This window comes from Thunnus maccoyii, chromosome 1 (assembly GCF_910596095.1).
Source record: "Thunnus maccoyii chromosome 1, fThuMac1.1, whole genome shotgun sequence".
Classification (NCBI taxonomy): Eukaryota; Metazoa; Chordata; class Actinopteri; order Scombriformes; family Scombridae; genus Thunnus; species Thunnus maccoyii.
Window position 1 is genome coordinate 29,710,012 of NC_056533.1, and position 20,391 is coordinate 29,730,402.

Consider the following 20,391-nt stretch of genomic DNA (forward strand, 5'->3'; position numbering starts at 1 on the left):
AATTTGCAAAATTTCTGATATTAAAGGCCGTAACTTCTCCACCAGTGGTTATATTATGATGGAGCTGCGGAAGTATGATGCATCTTGTTTCCATTTAGAAGAGTTTTCCTTTCATTTTGCATTTTTCGTTAATAAAGGTTTTATGAAGGGTATAAATATATCTAGTTTAAAGTCATATAGCATATATGGATATGAAAAACATCACATTTTCTATTTTATCAAAAATAATTTGTAATAAAATTAATACCATTGGTATACCACTTGGTGCCCTGCTATCTAGAGTGCTGACAGTAAATTGTCAATATTGTTCTGTTTTCACAAAGCACCTGGGCATAATTAAACCTTATTCAACTGTAATACTGTGAATAACAACTTCAGCATATATGTTAAACTCTGTCGCCATCAGGTGGACATTTTATTTGCAACAAGAAAGACAACAAAGACTGCACCCATTCCTCTCGAGCTTGCCACAACAGGCCTTTACTGCTCCCTAGAGCAAACTTATAATCAGATAGACTAATTTGTCATTTCAGAGTTGTAATTAATGAAATACAGTTCTACTGTACATACTTGGCAAATATACTCTGACCATGCCTTCTCTTATGTATGTCGTAAAATTGGTGATGTATAGATAAACATTAAACTAAATTTTCTGACAAAGGAAACATAGCCAGAAAGTATCTGATCAACACAATAGCACTGCCTGCTGGTAGATATATGTCAGTATAACTGGGATTTAATCAATGTGGAAACGTTATGTAACAGGTCTCTGCTCACGTTTTTGTCACGTTCAGGAAGGATCTCGTCGATGTCCTCCACGCTAAATACCTATGTATCCACAGAGAAAATCCTATAAAACTGATTAAATGTGAGATTGATTAAGGTACTGGCGAAAATGTAAACAAACTGCAACGTTTTTTGTATTATATTGTCATTAAACAGCAAGTGTGGAATAAAAAATAAAGCATAATAATAATAATATACACACAATGGGTCAAAAAAGATGGATTATAATGACAAAATAACATAATACGAATCTAAAAAGACTGTTTATATAGTGAAGGGGCGTGGAAACTGGCTGACGTGTCCCAGATGATACGTCATCAGCTGTTTTAACCAATGGGAAAGCCGATATGCAAATATCAGCGTCTTCTAGGAAGTGAAATGGTTGGAGGCTGCAGCTAGTGTGGCTAGCTGTGGATGTAAGAGTGTACACCACGCATCTCACAAAACAAACAAACAGGCAGACAAATGAAACGACACGAACAGAAATAAGGCTCTCTCGCTTTTTAAGCAACAAGGAGGGGATTCTTTTTTTTTTCTTCAGCCGAGGTAAGTGAGCTAAAGATGCTAACTCATTCAGCTACATCGATAATTAACGGCTTAAAAAACGGACCGTTAGCGTTAATTCTCAGATACGTTGCTTCTTAAGCTACGCGACAAGAAACAGAAGTGAGGAACATGATAAAATGTTAAAGAGGACTGTTTTTCGTCTTGTGAATCGCATCAATGTGAAGTTGCAAATTATTTTTCGGGGTGGTCAAGCTAACTCATCCCCAAGAGAGACGAGATGTGCTGTTATTTTCCAGGTGTGTTACCTTCCCGTGGATATGCGTTTCTCCTTTTACCTTAACCTGCACACCAACCGTATCCCTAACCCAAACCAGTTGTCTTCTGGGGTGTTTAACCTGACCCCATCCAGTTATTTCTGCTACGCCTTCATCCGTAACCCCCCAAACCGCGGAGGTGGTGCGACGGGAAACCCAATTTTAACAGCAGGGGAACATTATTCGGGGAGGGGGGGCACAACACCTATTTCTGTTCAGTAGGGCGGACGAAGCTGCGGCAGGGATTGTTGGCCTGCCATTTTCCCCCTTTTTTAATTTTTGCTAACTATCGTTAGTACAGTATGTGCCCTTGTGGCTGTAAACGCCTCTCTCCGTCTCTCTCTCTCTCTCTCTCTCTCTCTCTGTCTCTGCCTTGTTGTGAGTCGTGACAAAGAAGGAAGAGCTAACATTAGCAGCTTCTCTCATACCAGATCGGATCGTTTATTGACAGGCACAGTATGGCCTTATAATAAACACACTTTGTCAAGGCATTAGCTAGACACAACTGTCAGATGTAACGTTACTCACTGGGTTTGTTTTGCAGTGGCTGAGACGGGTATTAGCTGTGTGGATGTGGGCGTGTTGCTAATTTTATGCAGCTGAGGATGATACTGTGCACCATATCTGTTTGGGGCTGAGTTGTGTTTACATACGATATGTGTTTTTAATAAAACAATTACTTCTAAAAGACTGAGACTAAAGCTATTTTAAATGAGATATTCTTTAAGGATAGACTCCCAATTTTTCAAGTCTGTCTTAAAACAATAGTCAGGTGCCCAAATGAAAAGTGAAATAGGTTTTTTTCCTGCTGTAATCATTCCTCCCGTTCATACTGGCAAAAATGTATTTAAATGTTTATCTGAAGCTAATATGGAGTTTCAGCTGTCCACATTAGTAAATCAAGTAGATATCTTCCAACTTTACAGTTTCTTTATTGCAAAAGTCCCTCTCTTTGTTACTGTTCTTCCACTGCAGCTCAACAGGGAAAGACAAAGAGGGGATTTTATGCTAAAAATTGCTGTAAATGCTGCAGGTATCCACTTGATATGACTAACTCAGACTGCTGAAGCCTGATATAAGCTTCGGATAAACTTTTAAATGCATTTTTGCACAAAATGACACACTGTGAAAAATCTGCTTTTAATTGTGATTTGTGACATCACAAAGTGTGATGTGGAGATAGGAGACCTCCTGGGTCCAGCAGTTAAACTTCTGAAATGAAATATATTTACATAGTCATAGATTCTGGATTTTTAAATGCAGTAGATGCCATTTTAAGGATTTTAACGTGGTAATTATACTTTTTTTGGTGGAAAAACCATATCAGACACATATTATTGTTCAAAGCAGAGTATTTTTAAATGTCTTAATACATGTCAGGAGGGGGATCTTTAAAGTAAAATTACTTCCTTTCACTTGTGATACACCTTTTTAAACTTCTAAATGGAAAGAGCAAATACTATTAGGTATTATTAAAGCTTTTATAAATAAGATTTTGAAGACTAAAGTGGACAGTGTTTTGCTTTATTAGGAAAATGAACATCTTCTGATATCTCTTACAGTGGTTTTTTTTTCTCGATAAATTGCTGTAATGATTACATCATTATATTTTATTGACTTATATCATTTCCGCACTACATCAAAACACTGTGGTGACGTCATGCTCACTGGTGGATATTAGGGAGAGTCACTTTGTGATAAGACACTCGAGGAAGGGCACACTGAACAGGCATCAGTTACTCTAATCAAACGATCAATGTACTTTCTGTCTTTTTTATGCTCTTTAGGTTTGACCGGATCACTGTGACTTCACATAAGCAGACTTTTGGAACAAGTTATTGGTGGATAACTTGAACATACAATGTAAGTAACTGACAATTTTCCTTTAGGTTTGTATTTGATTTTTTCATGATATATAACTTTTTCTGTGTAAATGGTTTCAACAGCCAGGAACAGTTTATTTTATGTGCAGGGTACTGGATCACAACAAGGGAAAACACCTTCATCTATTTTTGTGAAATCCTGCACAATAGCTTCCTTTTTTTTGTAGTAACAGGAGATGCTGTGGCCTTTCCATGCTCTTACAGTTCCTGTTGACAGTTCCTGTCATTTCACAGCTCAGATGACTTTGTCTATTTTATAAGACGTATGTTAACTTTTTAATAAATGAGTCATTGCATTACAAGTTATGTAATTCATTGTAGATTCACAGTGTGTCTGCTGGATGGTTTATTTAAAGTAATGTCAGCACCTCTATCCTCTATGTAGTGAGGCTTCCTATTGGCACTGCAAAAGCTGTAATGTAATTAAAGTGAGTGTATTAAATAAGTGACTGTGCTTTATCTGACTGAATTGCTTTCACTCTATATTCCCACAGATCTGTTGCTGCAGCGCCGTGGGCACCAAGAGGAATATTCAGGTCAGTCAGACATCATCACATACTTCTTCTATTTCTGCGCTTTCTCCCATCTCTGACTTAATCACAGTTAACCAAGAACTAAAAAAGTAATTTACCCATTTTCTACAAAACGGCTGCTCTTTGTTTATAAATTTTTAAAATAATCAAAGGAAGTACAAATTATTTTGTTTATGTTTTTAATTCATTGTCCTTACGTAAGTATGGTTTTGAAATATTAAATTTGACAGTGTGTTTCACAAGGGAAAGCTAAAAAAAAACGTGGGCCACTATTTTATTTTTCAGAATAACCATGAACGGCCACGAGTCAGACGTGAACACCATCTCTCCGGAGCTGCCGGCGATGTTTGACGGCATGAAGTTGGCGGCGGTCGCCACGGTGCTCTACATCATCGTGCGCTGCCTGAACCTCAAGAGCCCCACCGCACCCCCAGATCTAACCTACCAGGACACGCCCCTCAACCTCTTCCTGCTCAAGTCCTGTCCTCAGCTGACCAAAGAGTGAGTTGTGTTCTCAGCTCTGTGTCTGTCACTCAAGGCGTTGCCATGGAAATGGCACTGCTGCCCGGCCATCTGGGGCTGCAGCGAAGGTAGCAGTTTGTCTGGTGACGATCCCATCTGTGTTCAGTGTTCCTGAGTGTGCCTCATGTCTGTACCAGAGATGTCTGGCTTTACTGGCAGCTCCAGCATTAATTAAAAACTTGGCTGTTTTTCTAGGGCTATCTCAAAGGTAGCGTGGGTTTGTCACACTTGGCATTACAAACACAGACTTGCACACTGCAGGGCAAGGATATTTGCATATATGACTATACTAGTCTTCTCGTAAGGGTAACTATGATGTGTATAATAATTTGAATTTTCCATCTGTATTTATAAGAACTGATGCAAACCAGCGGTTGTTGGAACAGGTCTAACCTGGTCTAAGCAGGCTAAACCAGGCTAGCAGCAACACTAACGTGTTTGTTGTAGGAAAAAATGCCAGATGTACCTCTGCCTCCTTTTTTAAACAGTGTAAACTAAAAGCTTTTCCTCAGTGAGCCTCACTGTCCATGTCCTGTGGTCTGCTGGTGTAATAATACTCCGGAGGAACCTTCAGCTCTGTAGGGTGACTCTCGTCAAGCCTTCATCACGAGTGTCTGCTTATATAACCGATTGTTACTGAGCCCTTTGCCTTTCAGCTGCAGTGTCAGTGAATAATAAGGCCACACTGATGTTTACATTTGTGTCTGGCTTGTTATCATTCCCTGCTGAACGGCCATATTTAACTCCGAAACATTTGCCCTGGTGTGTAGTTAACTGAACGTGTGTGTGGATGATTTAAGTATCAGAACCCGCCGGTTAACGTTGGCGTCTGCGTCATCTGTGTTGTGTCCCCGTGTTGTCGAGAAGTCACGTTTTGTAACCCATAATGACACCCCGTGGTGTTGTATAACAGAGATCAATTGCACAGCGGGAAGCATAGGAGGGGTGTTGTAGGGTTTACAGAGTCAACAGCATCCTTGTTTGGGAACATGCACGCAGGGGTTTTGGCTAACACAAAGAACAATACACAACAAATGACTTTTTCTTGAAAGAGTACCTTGATGTTAGTTGTCAGTCTGATCTGTATCCCTTTTTTCCCTTTATTAGTTCAGTTTAGTTTGAAAAAATTAAGAAAATTGCACATATGCATCAGCTGATTATTAAGGATTCTTCAACTTGTTTTTTACTCTCAATAGCAATGATGAGATAAGTACACTTAACAAGGCAGCAACCAACAGTAAATAGAGCAATACCAAACAATACATAGGCAGAAACAAAAGATTCAATGGAGTCCAACAATAGTATGTGAGCAAAGTACAGTTGAAAGTCAAAAGAGAAAGAAAAGATAAATCAATAAATCTTTATTTCTTTATCTCCCTGATGGATTTTAATGTCTTTGTAATGGTCGGTATGTTCCCAGCTTTTAAGTATCAAAAGCCTGCGAGTTTACTTTTGGACTTTGATCTTTACTTTAGATCTGTGCTTCATCAAATCACACAGAGGCATCTGCTTCCTTTTTCTGTTACCTCACAGCAGTGAAGGACACCAGTGCTCACACTCACGCGCGCGCACACACGCACATATATCAGACCATTTTTCAATTGTGGGGACATTACATAGACTTACATTCATTTCTTTGAGACTTACCCAATGACCCAAAAAACAGCTTTTTCCCAACTGGGGACACGGCTTTGTTCCCAATTGGACAAATTCGTCCCCAGTTAACTGGTCCTAAATGACATTTATTCCCAAAAGTAGCCTATGACAGACCACACACACACACACACACACATTGCAGAGGAGGTGATGTCACCCTTAAAAATCTGCGATTCAAATTCAAACGAAAGGTTTGCCCCTCCACCTAAATTCAAAAAACAGAGATTGAATCCTGCTGTCTTACATACATCAAGGTCTTTTAACTTTTAACACAGAGTAAAAGTCATTGATGCTATGAAAGGTTTGTTTACATCAGTAATGTTTGTAAAACAGGCCTATGTTCCCTCAATTACGATCAGTTGAGAAATTCATTTAGAAGTTTAACTTGTGTGTAATTTACATATTAAATAATTAATAACTGGGCCCTTTACAGATTTTATTCAACCTGGATCATTTAGAGGACCAAAAATGTCAGATTGTGTTTGAAGTTGTCTGCTGCTTCCCACTGATGAAGCCTGCTAACCTGGCGGAGCGCTTATCTTCCTATCCACATTACAGCAACGAGGTTATCCTCTTCTCCTAGTATTAGATTAAACCTGCCGAGTAGCTTCTAGAAAAGTGTAGTTAAGCTTCAGCTACGCTTACAGCACATGCTAGAGGTGATTACATTATCACTAAATGGGAGTAGTCTGCCTTTTGATTGACAGTTCTCCTATGTAAGAGTGTTTATAGGTGCAGTCGGCTAATTGTTGGAGCCATAGTAAGAGATGAAGAAACACAAGGTTGGAGGACTTATGTAATTATTGATGTAATTGAGTCTTTCGCCCTATGTAGCTACTTACCATGTGTTTTGTTCTATGTACTCTATACAACCGTGTGTCCTCGTTGTATCTGTCCTTGAGTTTACAGATATGTTGATCTTGTTCGTCTTATCTCTTTGCCTCCGAGATGGCCCATTCTTTACTACATTGTCAGAAAGTCTAACACGAGAGATTCAGAGATGATGTTATATAAGCAAAGTGAGGAAGAGGCCCTCAAATGTTTGCTGATGTGTCATTGTGAACATGTCGTGTTTGTAAGGTAAATAGTTTGTTTGCTGTTGTCGCTGTTGTTGTTATTTCGGCTTTGTCTTTTCCTGAACCTGTGAACTCAAATGTTTTTGAATTCCCCCTTTAAAGTAGAAAAAGTGTCAGTATCACATGAACTAAACCTTTATTTATCACCTATTTTATGGTTGCAGCATTACATCAAAAGGAAACTAATAATTTTGGCTTTTATCCTTGTAACTGTTATTATCAGACCGGATTACAATATTAACTTCACCTCTCTGATCTGTTAAGAGAGGCAGCAGAAAAAACAGCATCTAGTAGGGTTTACTCATCAAGTTGTTCAGATGCTTTCAGCTTGAGCATGGGAATAAGATGGTGATTCATGGTAATGCACAACATAAATCACAATATTTCAGAGGAGTATTACGTAATCCGAAAAGACTTGACTCCTACATTTAACTCCTACAGAGGTGTCACTGGAATGCAAGTACACATGCTCAGCATAACTTAACAAAACACACCGATGTTAAATATTGACGTCCGTTCAAAGGTTCATGCTGCAATCCTCCCAATGCTGTCACAGAAATGTGACTTTGTATGCAAACTATGTGCCAGAACGTTCAAGTCTGGGTCATAAACCGCCAATGCAAATGTATGAGCTCAGGATAACATTGTGCTTATGTAATTCCTGGGCACTGACCCCATACTCTTATTGAGTGCAACTGTAGGATAAGCTCATATTTCTAGATCAGATTTAATAGCATAAGTCCAAATTTGTGTTTTTCAGGTACATTCCTCCCTTGCTGTGGGGCAAGAGCGGTCACCTCCAGACGGCCTTGTACGGGAAACTCGGTCGGGTGAGCTCACCTCATCCCTGTGGAATCAGGAAATACTTACCCATGCAAGATGGGGCCACTTCGACCTTTGACCTCTTTGAGCCACTGGGGGACCATCGAACAGGAGGTGATGCATTTGATCAAGATCTACTTATACTCTTGCTTAGTGCCATTTGAATACATCTTAGATGATGGCAGTTGGCTCTTTGCTGCCACACCAAACATGTTAATCTGATATATTTTTTAGTTCTTAGTTATAATGTAATTCTTTTTCTTTACATTGTAATTCTACTACTGCTACTTCTGTGTAGTGGGTTCATGCAACACATCATTTTTTCCCTGATAACCAGATTAACAAGCGCAAGGGTCAGGAATAGAGGTTGTCACATGCTACGCAGATAGTAAAACTCTCTGTGACTTTACAATCTGATTTTGGGTTATATGTATAAACTTTAGATATTTGGAAAACAAACACATGAGGTAAATCTACCGGTAGGATCACGTTCAGCTTTGAGAATTGTTATCAGATTTTTCCAAGTCATAATAATACACATGACTCTTGACTTACTGACCTTTTTCAATGCGGCACAACATGTTTATAGTGCAGTTGTTTGAGGACAGTGTTTAAGAGGGATTCCTCTCTTTGAATGCCTCAGCTGATCCCTGACCCTACCACCTCCACTTTTATTTTGTGCTCCTCTTAGAAAGTTTAAGACTTGCATGACATTTGGTTCCCAAAAAAAGTAACGTTACTATTTCCATTCTGTTTTGCTAAAGCCAAATTTGACAAACAGCCTAATCCTTTATTCTGGATCGGCTGCAGTACTCTGCCTTGGCCTCTTTTCATATGCTGTTTGGAGAGTGACATACTCCCCTCGTTATCTGTGCTTACATATTTCTCACTGGCAAATTTCTCTCCAATCTGTCTGCCTCTTTCACCAGATGACATCACCATGGTGATATGCCCGGGTATTGGTAACCATAGTGAGAAGCATTACATCCGAACCTTTGTGGATTATGCCCAGAAGGAAGGTTACCGCTGTGCTGTGCTGAACCACCTAGGAGCTCTCCCCAACATTGAGCTTACCTCTCCACGCATGTTTACTTATGGTGAGACCGAGGATTCAGTTTTACTTTCCAGAGTGATGAACCTGTATTTGACACCTTTTCATAGTAGGAATACCCAGGAATGTTAACTTGGTTTTTAAAATGAAAAAAGGATTTGATTTGATCTGATCAGTAATGCTGCATCATCATTTCTGGCTCAGCCAGCAGCTCTTATCCAATTGTCTAGTGCGAGAGAGGTTTAAGAAGCTCTGGCCTGAAGCAATCCTCACAGCAGCGAGCACAGCTGAAATATTAGTTCTGAAAGAATTATAACCTTTGGTGGCTCTGTAACTTCATTATCTTATCCGGATTAGTGAAAAGTGTTTTCATATTATAATTTCCCTACATTTAGACAAATCTCAGAACAGCATTATTTTAATGTAAAAGCTGAAAGGCTACATAATCACGTCTGTGGTTCTGAAGAGATAATAAGTGAATCAGACTTGAGCTTTGTTAAAAGGTCTGATAGCAAGAGACAGAAATTGAATATACTGAGCTAAAGGCACCTTCAACCAGAGCCGCTGAGCAGAGAAAAACTCTCCGTCCTACAGAGGTGTTATGTATCGATCGGTAACTCTGTAGCTTTTTCCTTACAGGGTGCACATGGGAGTTTGCCGCCATGGTCGGGTACATTAAGCGGACGTACCCTCAGACCCAGCTGATCGTGGTTGGCTTCAGTCTGGGTGGAAACATCGTCTGTAAATTCCTGGGCGAGAACATGACAAACCAGGACAGAGTGCTGTGTTGTGTCAGCGTCTGTCAGGGCTACAGCGCTCTCAGGTGGGTCGTTGTCTCATCTCTTAATTACAATTCTTTGTATTATAAAAGCCATTAATAACAGGGCACTTCATGTACACACATTTCTAAATCACAACCGAAGCTCAACATAATGCCGCAAATTGATTTATTCTTGCATAAGATGCTTATGTATATGATGACATAGGATAGGAACAAAATGTTTTCAGCTATCAGTGCGACCCTCCTCTGTCATCATTCATCAACATAATAAAGGATAAAGCACAATTTTTCAAAGTGTGGTAGAAACCCTTTGTGTAAGTTTTGCTTACATAATATAATCACATGTTTGGTTCTGTGTCCACCACACAGCTCCTTTTTAACGTGTCTTTTTAGAGCTAGCAGTACTAAAACAGGTTTACTATTTTTTTGCCATTTTGCACTATTTCCAATTGCCAACAGCAAGACAAACTTGTGATAACAGCATGTCCTGAAGGGCGAGCAGCCTCACATGGTTGCAGCTCTGAACTGGTTTGCCCAGTAATTTTTTTCCACAGTTTGCTCTAACTTTCCTGTCTGGATGTTTGTGTGTGTTCAGGCTGTGTATTCAATATTATGAATCTTTGCCTAAATCCCTTCCATTTGATTAGAGGGGTATAAAGCAGAGTGGTTGGCCTGTACAGTGCAATGAACTGAAGTGGCTGCCTGACATGTCCAGAATAAACACTTTGTCCACATAGAGACACATTTGTGAAACACCCAGATAAGGACAAGCCAACATATTTGGATGATGTTTTTAAACCATGAGAGCATGTGGGTGTTTCAGCGCACTCTGTACCCGGTGTACATGTTGGACTGAGCCACACCCTCTGTGTTTTAAATGCTGCCAGCGTCTCTTGGCAGACATGACAGACAGAGTCTGTTAAAGTTTGGATGTAGGCAGTGAGGATGGGGTGTGTTGTAGAGACTGGCTTTTTGTGAAATCGGATTTGCTGTTTTTTTCCCCCCTTTTAATGAATTCTCCTTTCAAATGGGTGTCCAAACCTAAACTGGCGCTCCTCATAGTGCTTCTAGTGATCTGAGGCTATTCCTCTTTCCCACTAATAATGTGTGATTAATATCACACATTATTTTATATACTTACTTTTGGTCCATTTCACAATTGTACTGAATGGTATTTTCTAATTTTCTAATGGCCATCTATTTGTTTGTTTTTGTGTTGGCTTAGCCTGTCTCTGTCAGTGAGCTGCATATTAATGCCTGACACCATTTCTACTCTCCACCAGCGTGACTCTTTGTCCAGTGGATTACACAGGACATTCAGTGTGTTGTTTGGAATGCAGACAGGCTGCACAAAGCTAACTTCCTGTGTGTTTGTCTCTATCTCGCAGGGCCCAGGAAACATTCCTACAGTGGGACCAGTTCAGACGCTTCTATAACTTTCTCATGGCAGACAACATGAAGAAAATCATCCTCTCACACAAGTATTACTCTTGTTTTTGCACCTTGCCTGTACAAATTGTTTCCAAATAGTTCCTCATTTTGTAAGGTCAAACGTGTTTTTTTCCCGACAGTACTCTCACATTTCACATCGGTAACAATGACAACGTTGTCTGTTAGTTCTCTAAATATTTCCTAAATTTCCACATAAAAAGTACCTCTCACTCTGAGAGGTGGATCACTGTGACATTACAGATGTATGCACCATCCAAAATGAAAAAAAAAACTTTTATTCTACTTTGAGGGAATAGGTGTAAATAAAGGGAACCACAAAGTTTTGGTGTATCGTTTTAATTTGAGCTGAAATGATGAGTCGATTAACTGATTTGTTAATTGACAGAAAATTAATAGGGTAATGTTTTTGTCATTTATTAATCACAAAATATTTTCTGGTTTCAGCTTGTCCTGTATGATCATTTAATACTTTTTTGTCATATCTCATAGTAAACTGAACATCTTTGTGTTTTGGACTGTTGGTTGAACAAAAAAAAATGAAGATGTCATCTTTGAGTCTTGGAAATTATAACATACAACAATTATAACATTTTCACACTATTTCAATAGTGAAAAAAATAATCATCAGGTTAATCAATAATGAAAATAATCATTAGTTGCGACCCTAGTTTTCATATACATAAAGGTTATAGTTAATAGTAATTAACTGCACACTGAGCAGTCATTGATTTCAACATATTTCATGAATAACATTTTTTTGCATGTCTGCGTGTTACAGACACAGTCTGTTTGGGGGAGGCTCAGCTAAAATGATCGATGCAGATTTCAGTCGGCTTTACACAGCGACGTCCATGATGCATATTGACGACAACATCATGAGGTATGTGGAGCAACAGATAATCTGGTTGAGGTTTCCTCAAGTGAAAGTCACAATCCTCAGAGTTGTTTTGATGTGGTTGAATGCAGATCAGTGTTTTTGAATCTCTTTGAATCTTATCTGTATTTTACCTGGAACCAACAGTAGTAGTAGAGTAGTAACAGTAGTAGTAGAGTAGTAATAGTAGTAGTAGAGAATATGAAATATATGAGAAGGTCTTGTCAAGCAGGTTTGCATCTATAGCAAATTCTAATGATTCTCATTAAAGATGAATTAACGATGCTCTTTTTTTTCGGGTTTCAACAGAAAATTCCATGGCCACAGTTCTCTCAAAGAGTACTATGAGAAGGAGAGTTGTGTACATTATATTCACAATGTAAGAAATGTTTTTTTTTTCTTCATACACTTCATATGATCTCAAATTAATGTTTCTGTTTTTTGTCTGTTTGTGTATTTGTTGAATTGTATGAATTATAATTCCTGATTTTGTAGGTAAATGTGCCACTGCTGCTAGTCAACTCTGCAGATGATCCTCTGGTTCATGATTCGCTGCTCAACATCCCTCGCACATTAGCAGGTAACTAACAACATGTATCATGACAACAACTTCAGTGATTAAAAAAAAATCCCTAATAAGCTCTTATAACCATAAAGCACACTGTTTGGATTATTATGACCCTTTTTTAGCCATTTACTCAGCAGCATGACCCTTGAAGTTGATTCTACTCACATTTCAGTGATGTGTTGGGTGTTTTTGTTGCCATGTTGTAACTGCAACAGATGTCAGAAAAGTGTCCCAAAGTCTAACTAATGGCCTTGAAGAACACACCCAGGTCTTAGTTTGAAACTAGCCTGAAAATACACAGATGTATTGGTTTATTTTAAACAGATTTTCACAAACTGAAAAGAAACATTGTTGAGAAAATACTCAAACTGCTGCAAATCAGAGTTCCTAAAAGTTGTTTTTAAAAGAAACAAGATTTAAACTATTGCACATTATGTTTAAGCCACATATGGTATTTTTTTATAATCTGATTTTTAAATAACACAAGCATAATAAGTGTTAAGTGATCATATTTAATCATACAAAATATTTAAAACTGCAGACAAATCTCCAGATTTCTAAAAAAAAAAAAAGGCAGAACAAAACAATAATAACAGTGTTGTACTTTCACAGTGCAGCTCTGTACTTGAGTTTGTCAAGCAGTAGAAGTACCTGCAGATGGGTGGTGGCACATATTTGCAGTACCATCTATTGAGTCAAAGGTGTTTTAATGTCCTGTTTGACTAACAGCTGTCGATGACACCCTAGATTTTTTTGTTTTTGTTATTACTCAGCTGCCGGCTCAGAAGGCTTTCTGATAAATTTGCTCCGCACCCAGAACAGGGCTGGATGTGGCACAAAGGTCACGTCTATGATGTAATGTCTGTTACTGATGGTAGACAGCTGTAACGCTCGCCTACACATATAGTTGAGTGTCCACGTATCTACGTATCTATTTAAAGGGAGTTTGAGCTCCCCACCTCCAAAGATTTTATCCTGGAAAGTAGCAAGAACCTCATTTCCCCAAACATAAAAAGTCAATCTATTCTTTGGCTCCATATTACATAGTGAGTATCAAGCTTCCCTTTTCTTCCGCCTGTGCTATATTTAAACTTACTGACCACTTTTAGCTCTTTTGGTAAAGGAAAATCCCTCATATAAGGGTGTGCGTGTGGGTGGATGAGCCTTGACTGGAAGCACGTGAGACTCTGTCCTTCATGTGTCTCGAGGGAGAGCAACACTTACTGAAAAGAGGATCAGCTGCCCCGTCACCCTAAAATGTGATACAGTGACTCAGACACACGACAATCAGGGAAGGACACAACAGAAATACACTCTGTGCTGTAAGGAGTTTACACCTACCATCAAGTCACTTATGTGAAAGTGAAAGATTTAATGTTAAATACCAAATACTGAATTCAGAATACATGCCATTTTTGTCCTATTTTGGTCTAAAAAATGAAAATAAGCCTCTGATTTGGAGAGTTGAGTGGTCATGTTTTCTTATTCTTAATGGCATATGTGGTCCAACAAGTATGACTGCTCCAATACTGGCAATAATTTGTCACGACTGTCATGTCACAGTAAGTGATTCACCCGTGCATTCCTCTTCAAAGCTCGCGTGTCTTTCTTTTTTAAGTACGAGCCGCTCTCTAGACCGTCCCATTCTGTTCCCACCTGTCACTTGGTGCCTGGTGAGATGGTGGTTCAGGGTCTGTAAAAGCACTCAGTTGCCCCAGGACAACTCAGCAGCTGCCATGAATAGTGCACAGTTGTGAAAAGATCTTAATCACTAGTCAACCACATCAGACTCTCCCACTAACCCAGATAAAAGCAGGACAATAAAGAGATCCAGGCCAATCCTTTTCAGGAACTCTGCCTGGCTGTTTACAGCTGCAGCGGTCTGTATAGGTTCATACTGCAATCGGAAAGAGATTAATGATTTGTTTGCAGTGTGTAGATGACCTACTTTGAAGAGTTTCAGGGTTTGCTATATTTGTGAATGAAGTACAACCTGCATGAATGCTGCAGGGATTTATTCGTATTCAGCCAAGAGAGCTTTAATGCGGTCAGACATTGAAGTTTGGCGATAACACCTGACTTGTAGTTTATCCCAGAGGTGTTGGATTAGGTTGAAGTTGGGGCTTTGTGCAGGCTAGTAAAGTTCTTCAAGATCCAAACTTTAAAAACGTGACTTTGTAGGCCTTGCTTTGTGGACAAAGGCGTGGACAGCAGTGTCCACATGCTTCTGGAAATATAGTAGAAAGCAAGCAAACAAGAGACTGTTGGTGACAGCCTGAGAGACCTGTCGATCAAGGCAAACATTCTTCTCTTAAGCCTTAATATCCTCTGAATGTAACTATGATTTTCAAAATCACCTCCAACTTACACAATGGACAAATGAAATCAAGGGAATAGTTTAACATTTTGGGGACATATGCTTATTTTCTTGCTGAGAGTTGGATAAGAAGATCAATACCTCTCTCATGGCTGCAGTCAGTTAGCTTAGCTTAGCATAAAGACTGGAAACAGGGTGAAACGGCTAGCCTGACTCTGATAACCAAACCCGCATACCAGCAGCTCTAAAGCTCACCAGTTAATACGTTATATATCTCATTTGTTTAATCCAGTTGCCAGGCAATCAGGGGACATCACTCCCACTAAAATCTGCTGTTTTTCACACTTCAGTTTGTGTATGAATTAAACAGATGAGTTAGTACAAATTAGTTATAAGTTAATTGGTGAGCTTTAGAGCTGCTGGTATATATCAAGGATTTCTTTTTACCTTTGGACAGAGTCAGGCTAGCAATTTCCCCGTTTCCAGTCTGCTAAGCTAAGCTAACTGGCTGCTGGCTGTAGCTTCATATTTACCGTACAGACACGAACGATGTTTATCTTCTCATCTGACTTCCAGCAAGAAAACAAATAAGCCTATTTCCCAAAATGTCAAACAATTCCTTTAAATATTCACACCCTAATTTATGGAAAGCATTTTATTAATTTTCTAACTCAAGACATAGTTTTTTTGTATGTTTTTTTTTTTTTTAATTTACTTAAGTTTTCATTTGTATTATGTCAGTGTCTGGTGATTAAATAACCTGAACTGGAATGATCAGCTGTGATGGCCACTTAAACATGCTTCCAGAAGTTGAGTCATGCTGTTATCTGTTATCATGCAAACACACCTTCGGTATCAATACCAGACATAAAGTCATTCCTGTCAAACCCCATATTTGGACATGTGTCAAGTATTACTTTCCAGATTTTCATGTGTACACATTGTTCAGAGTACAGAAGCCTCATTAACTGTGTGTTGTGTCATCCTTTAGCAAAGAAGCCGAATGTGATCTTTGCCCTGACGTTACACGGAGGCCACCTGGGCTTCTTCAAGGGCGCGGTGCTCTTCCCTCAACCCCTCACCTGGATGGACAAAGTGATTGTGGGCTATGCCAACGCCATGTGCCAGTGGGAGAAACAGAAACCACCGTGCCAAAGTGGCCATATGAGTGAGAGCTCCTGCGCCGGGGAAAAAGCTTAAACCTGTGACCTCTGTGTCTCTCTCTCACCCTGTCTCTTCCTTCTCACCTTTCACCCCCCCCCCCCCCTCCCCCCACCCCGACACACCACTGTCCCAGCACTGAGGAGGCACCTGAACCAAACCTGAAACTGCTCTCTCTTCTCTGCCTTCTCCTCTGGTGCTACTTACTGTTACTGACCCCCTCCCCCCCTCCGCCCTCCTCGCGTTCCCACTCACACGTCTCCATGCCTTCACCACAGTTACCCTTTGTAAACACCATCACCTTACAGTATGTGAAGGAACAAAAACAACTAACTGCCTTTTGTGCTCTTTTCCGTTACGAGGACTTTGAATTCAGAGCAGGAACATTTTTGTTTCTCTTCGCGTACACAACAATGATCCTAATGGCTAATGGAGGCGTTGACCAAATATGACGAGAAAAGGAAAGCGAGAGCACCACTTTAGAGTAGACCAGTGAAAAATAAGAGCACACAAGAAGCCTCCGAGTAAACAAGGACTGTGCTGCAGTTGGTGCCCATTTACTGCACCTGTAAGAAGCTCACTTTTTATCACCGCCAAGGCCATATAGCCTAGTCTGCTGTCTTAACCAACACAGCGTCTTTGTAGTATGTATGTAACTCACAGATGTAGTGTGTATGTCTGCGTGCGCCTGTGTAGACCGAGAGTAAAAAGACCCACGACGGAGCATGTGATCTTTGTGTTTGGTCGGTGTGAACCAAATCCTCTGTTCACGGTCTGTTGGCCCTTATATGTTCTTTTTGGGTTGCTCTTGTTGTTTGTAGAAAATGTACAGTAGAAATGATTAAATAGTGGGATTTTTTTCACATTATTTCCAGCTCATAACATCATTCTGGCGCTTACATTTGGCACTTCAGTGTTACTCAGAAAGAAAGAGTTCATTGCTTACCAGACGTGAGCAGGAATCAATCCCAGATGGGGACCCATGCACATTCCCACATTCACATTCTATCACTTTGATTCAGTGCACTTTACACTCTGTATGCTACAATCTTTATTTCCCTCATTAGTCGAAGAGAGTGTGGAGATTAGTGTTGGTTTAGCTCTCCCTGTGACTGAGAGGAAGAATCGGAGGGAGCGAGGATGATAACAAAACGTTAGATGACTCAAATGTTCCCCGTCTTGTCGTTTTCTTTGAGCCCTCTTACTCATTCGTCTGCCTTTGATCAGCTGCAGGTCCAGCCGAGACTCTGATATCCTTCTTTTACTGTGCAGACACAGACCTACTGCCGGCGCACGGAGGCTAGAACTCAACCCTGTAAACTTCCTCATGTGGTGAAAACATCTCTGTACACTTTTTTTTTTTTTTTTTTTTCTGACAGATGATCCTGTTGTTTCGGATTTTAAAAATGCAGTCTACTGATTAATCGGTGTGGTGCTGTGAAAGGGAGAGTTCAGCAGATTTTTTCTGTTTGATAATCTGAGCTGTGAGGTGTGATGAGTAGGAGGGCTAAACCAATACCGATGCTAAACCAAATGTTTATTTTGTGGATTGTTTGTAGAATACTGGTGATTGTTATATTGTAATATTAGATGGGGAACAGTGCATGCATGAGAGAAGAGACCGATTTTTTTTTTTTTTTTTTTTTTTTAAAGGGAGGGAACGTTTTTCTTTCAAAGACTGCTTTGAAAAGCTTTTTCCTTTTTTCTTGACTGGACTGAGCGTTAAAGCTTTTGGTGTTCAGAAGAGTGCTGGAATGCAGCAGTGTGGACTGAAAATGTATCACAAACCTGTCTTGATGAAATAATACTGCAGTACTGGGACTTTCAAAACCTGAATTTAATTGAGAATTTGTTGCTAAATTGCGGTAAGGGCTAAGGAAGGTTCTTCCAAGGAAAAGTCCAGCCAAGTAATCTGTAGTCGAAAAACTGCTAATGAACACTGATGAGACAGATGGGTGGTTTGAAATGATGAAGGGATCTGACAACAGTCCATTTGTAAGGCTGTTTAAGCCAGTGTTTGTTGTGTTATAAGACCTGGGCTGATTAGTATTTGTCAGTAATACTATTTGCCTTAAATTTGGCACATCTGGACAATTCATACTCCAGTTTTCTTTTAAACTTAACTGGATTTAACTGTAAGGTGCAACTTTAAGGCTAAAGAATAATTATTCTGAGTGTTAAAGTTCATTCTTGAAAGTTTTTTTTTTGTCAAAGAATAATGCTGTAATAGTGACTCTGATCACTACTGAAATTAAATTATTATTCTTTGGCCCAGTTTCCATTTCTCAGTTTATGGAGATATAATGGTTGTAAACTTAACCCCCTTCAGTGGAGTTTATTATTTACAAATACTATGAAATCCAGGTGTTAATCTCACAAACGCTGGCTTGGTTAATACTGAAAATAAGGATGTACCGATCTGAGTTTTCTTCTCCTGATATTGATTCTTAAACTCAGGGTATCTGCTAATACCAGTGCTCCCTTTTCCCCTCATTTAATATCTGCATACCTCACTTTTCATGTACTGTAAAATAAAATGAAACAAGGGATTACTGTAGTGATAAGAACTAATGACACTGATAGTGGAAACACTGAATTTTATAACACTTGACAAAGGAATTATTTAATCTGGATCTGTAACATCACAGCGGATCCCAGATCCACTTTATTTAAGGTCGGTATCAACAACAATGTGATCCGGTGTGTAAGGTCGGTGCATCTCTAACTGAAAGGTGAGGATACGCCGTCCGAGCCACCACCCTCTTTGCCTCTGAATACTGTCATCCTGCATTTTTCAAACCACAAATCACTGTTGCCATCTGTTGTCAGGGAGACCGAACTACAACTGCCAGTTTTATGGCACACATCCTCTCATTCACCTGCAGTCAGATGATGCGGTTAAAAACCTGAACCGTGGTTAAAAACTAGATGAATATTGATGACACCAGCACAAACCCAGTTTCTGCAGTAACGCCACGAGAGCCATTTGTGTTCTTTAAGATTTTTGCCTCCTCCATTTTTGCACAGAAATGCAGGTTTGGATGTATTATTTGGATGTATTTTTTCTAGTCGATTATTTTGTTTATTTTTTTTTGTATTTGTACTTATTGTTATTATGACGACTTGTGTTATTTGCTTGTGCAAATGCATCAGAGTGTGTGTGTGTTGATGAGTAAACATATACACTGTGTCATATCACCACCTCTGATTGACTAAAAAACCAAATCTTCTTCACTTTAACAAATGAAAATGCTAAAGAAATATATAAAGATAGTGTATATTCAAAATTTTTTGAGGGACCAGGGATGAAAAATAAAGGCAATAACCAACCAGGAGGGATTCTCTTATCATTTTAATGCTAACATGACAGGAAGTCATGTCAAAGTATAGTCATATGCATTAAGATCATTTTCTTGAGGAGTGTGGGATCTGAAATGTTGTTTTACTGTGTTTGATATGAGAATGTGTTCCTCTGTATTTATCCTTACCCCAGTACTTCAAGCATCCTGTTTATTTCAAGATTGTGGGCTCGTGTTTAATTGCTGGGAAACTGAAGAATTCAGTTATAAACCTCCTCCTTTAATGTAAATGAATCTATAAATACACCTCGGATTGGATCTTCTAAAAGTATCTGAAATCTTACAAACCTAAGCACGTGGATTAGAGCCCACATGAGTAAAAAAAAACTTTGTTAACTTACAGTAACTTTATAAAGCTTTACTTTTGTGTTTACAAATATTTTGATGATGAAACACGGTTAAAGGATGCGGTGATGACGAGAAGGGGCGCACAGTCACACAACATGATGTACTCTGAACGCTGGATGTTTTTTTTTTTTTTGTTAAAAAGAAACCAGTGGTGTGTGTGATCTAATTATGTGAGGAAATATGGTTATTGTGTTCCAAAATAAATTATTTTCTCAAAAGAAGAAATGTTGCCTTTTCACTTTATTTGCCAGTGAGATTTTCTTTAAACCTCTTGAGCATAAATCTTGTAGAAGAAGCTGTTATCTGATTAATTTACCTTTGCTAAAAAAGGATTAGCATGACATGGACCTTTTTTATTTATAATACAGTTGAGCCCCCTTG

General features: G+C 39.2%; 1 protein-coding gene across 3 annotated transcripts; it reads left to right on the forward strand.

Annotated features, from left to right (window-relative positions):
• Nucleotides 1-1,055: 1,055 nt before the first annotated feature.
• LOC121895615 (monoacylglycerol lipase ABHD2) lies at nucleotides 1,056-20,235 on the forward strand. Of its 3 annotated transcripts, none has more exons than XM_042408950.1 (12): nucleotides 1,056-1,332; nucleotides 3,395-3,470; nucleotides 3,985-4,026; nucleotides 4,309-4,524; nucleotides 8,038-8,213; nucleotides 9,029-9,196; nucleotides 9,790-9,973; nucleotides 11,320-11,412; nucleotides 12,162-12,263; nucleotides 12,567-12,636; nucleotides 12,753-12,837; nucleotides 16,134-20,235. In XM_042408950.1, exons 4-12 carry the CDS (start codon nucleotides 4,316-4,318, stop codon nucleotides 16,340-16,342), a joined length of 1,296 nt encoding a protein of 431 aa, XP_042264884.1. In that variant the 5' UTR covers nucleotides 1,056-1,332; nucleotides 3,395-3,470; nucleotides 3,985-4,026; nucleotides 4,309-4,315; the 3' UTR covers nucleotides 16,343-20,235. The 3 variants fall into 3 exon arrangements, with proteins under 3 accessions (XP_042264884.1, XP_042264885.1, XP_042264892.1); XM_042408951.1 differs by lacking the exon at nucleotides 1,056-1,332 and adding an exon at nucleotides 1,361-1,589; XM_042408958.1 differs by lacking the exon at nucleotides 1,056-1,332 and adding an exon at nucleotides 1,614-2,063.
• Nucleotides 20,236-20,391: the final 156 nt, after the last annotated feature.

Bases quoted from the DNA above. Each gene is read 5' to 3' on its own strand.
- LOC121895615 (XM_042408950.1), top strand. From the start codon at position 4,316: ATGAACGGCCACGAGTCAGACGTGAACACCATCTCTCCGGAGCTGCCG. The intron at 12,264-12,566 runs GTATGTGGAGCA...GGGTTTCAACAG, and splicing joins ATTGACGACAACATCATGAG to AAAATTCCATGGCCACAGTT. The intron at 12,838-16,133 runs GTAACTAACAAC...GTCATCCTTTAG, and splicing joins CATCCCTCGCACATTAGCAG to CAAAGAAGCCGAATGTGATC.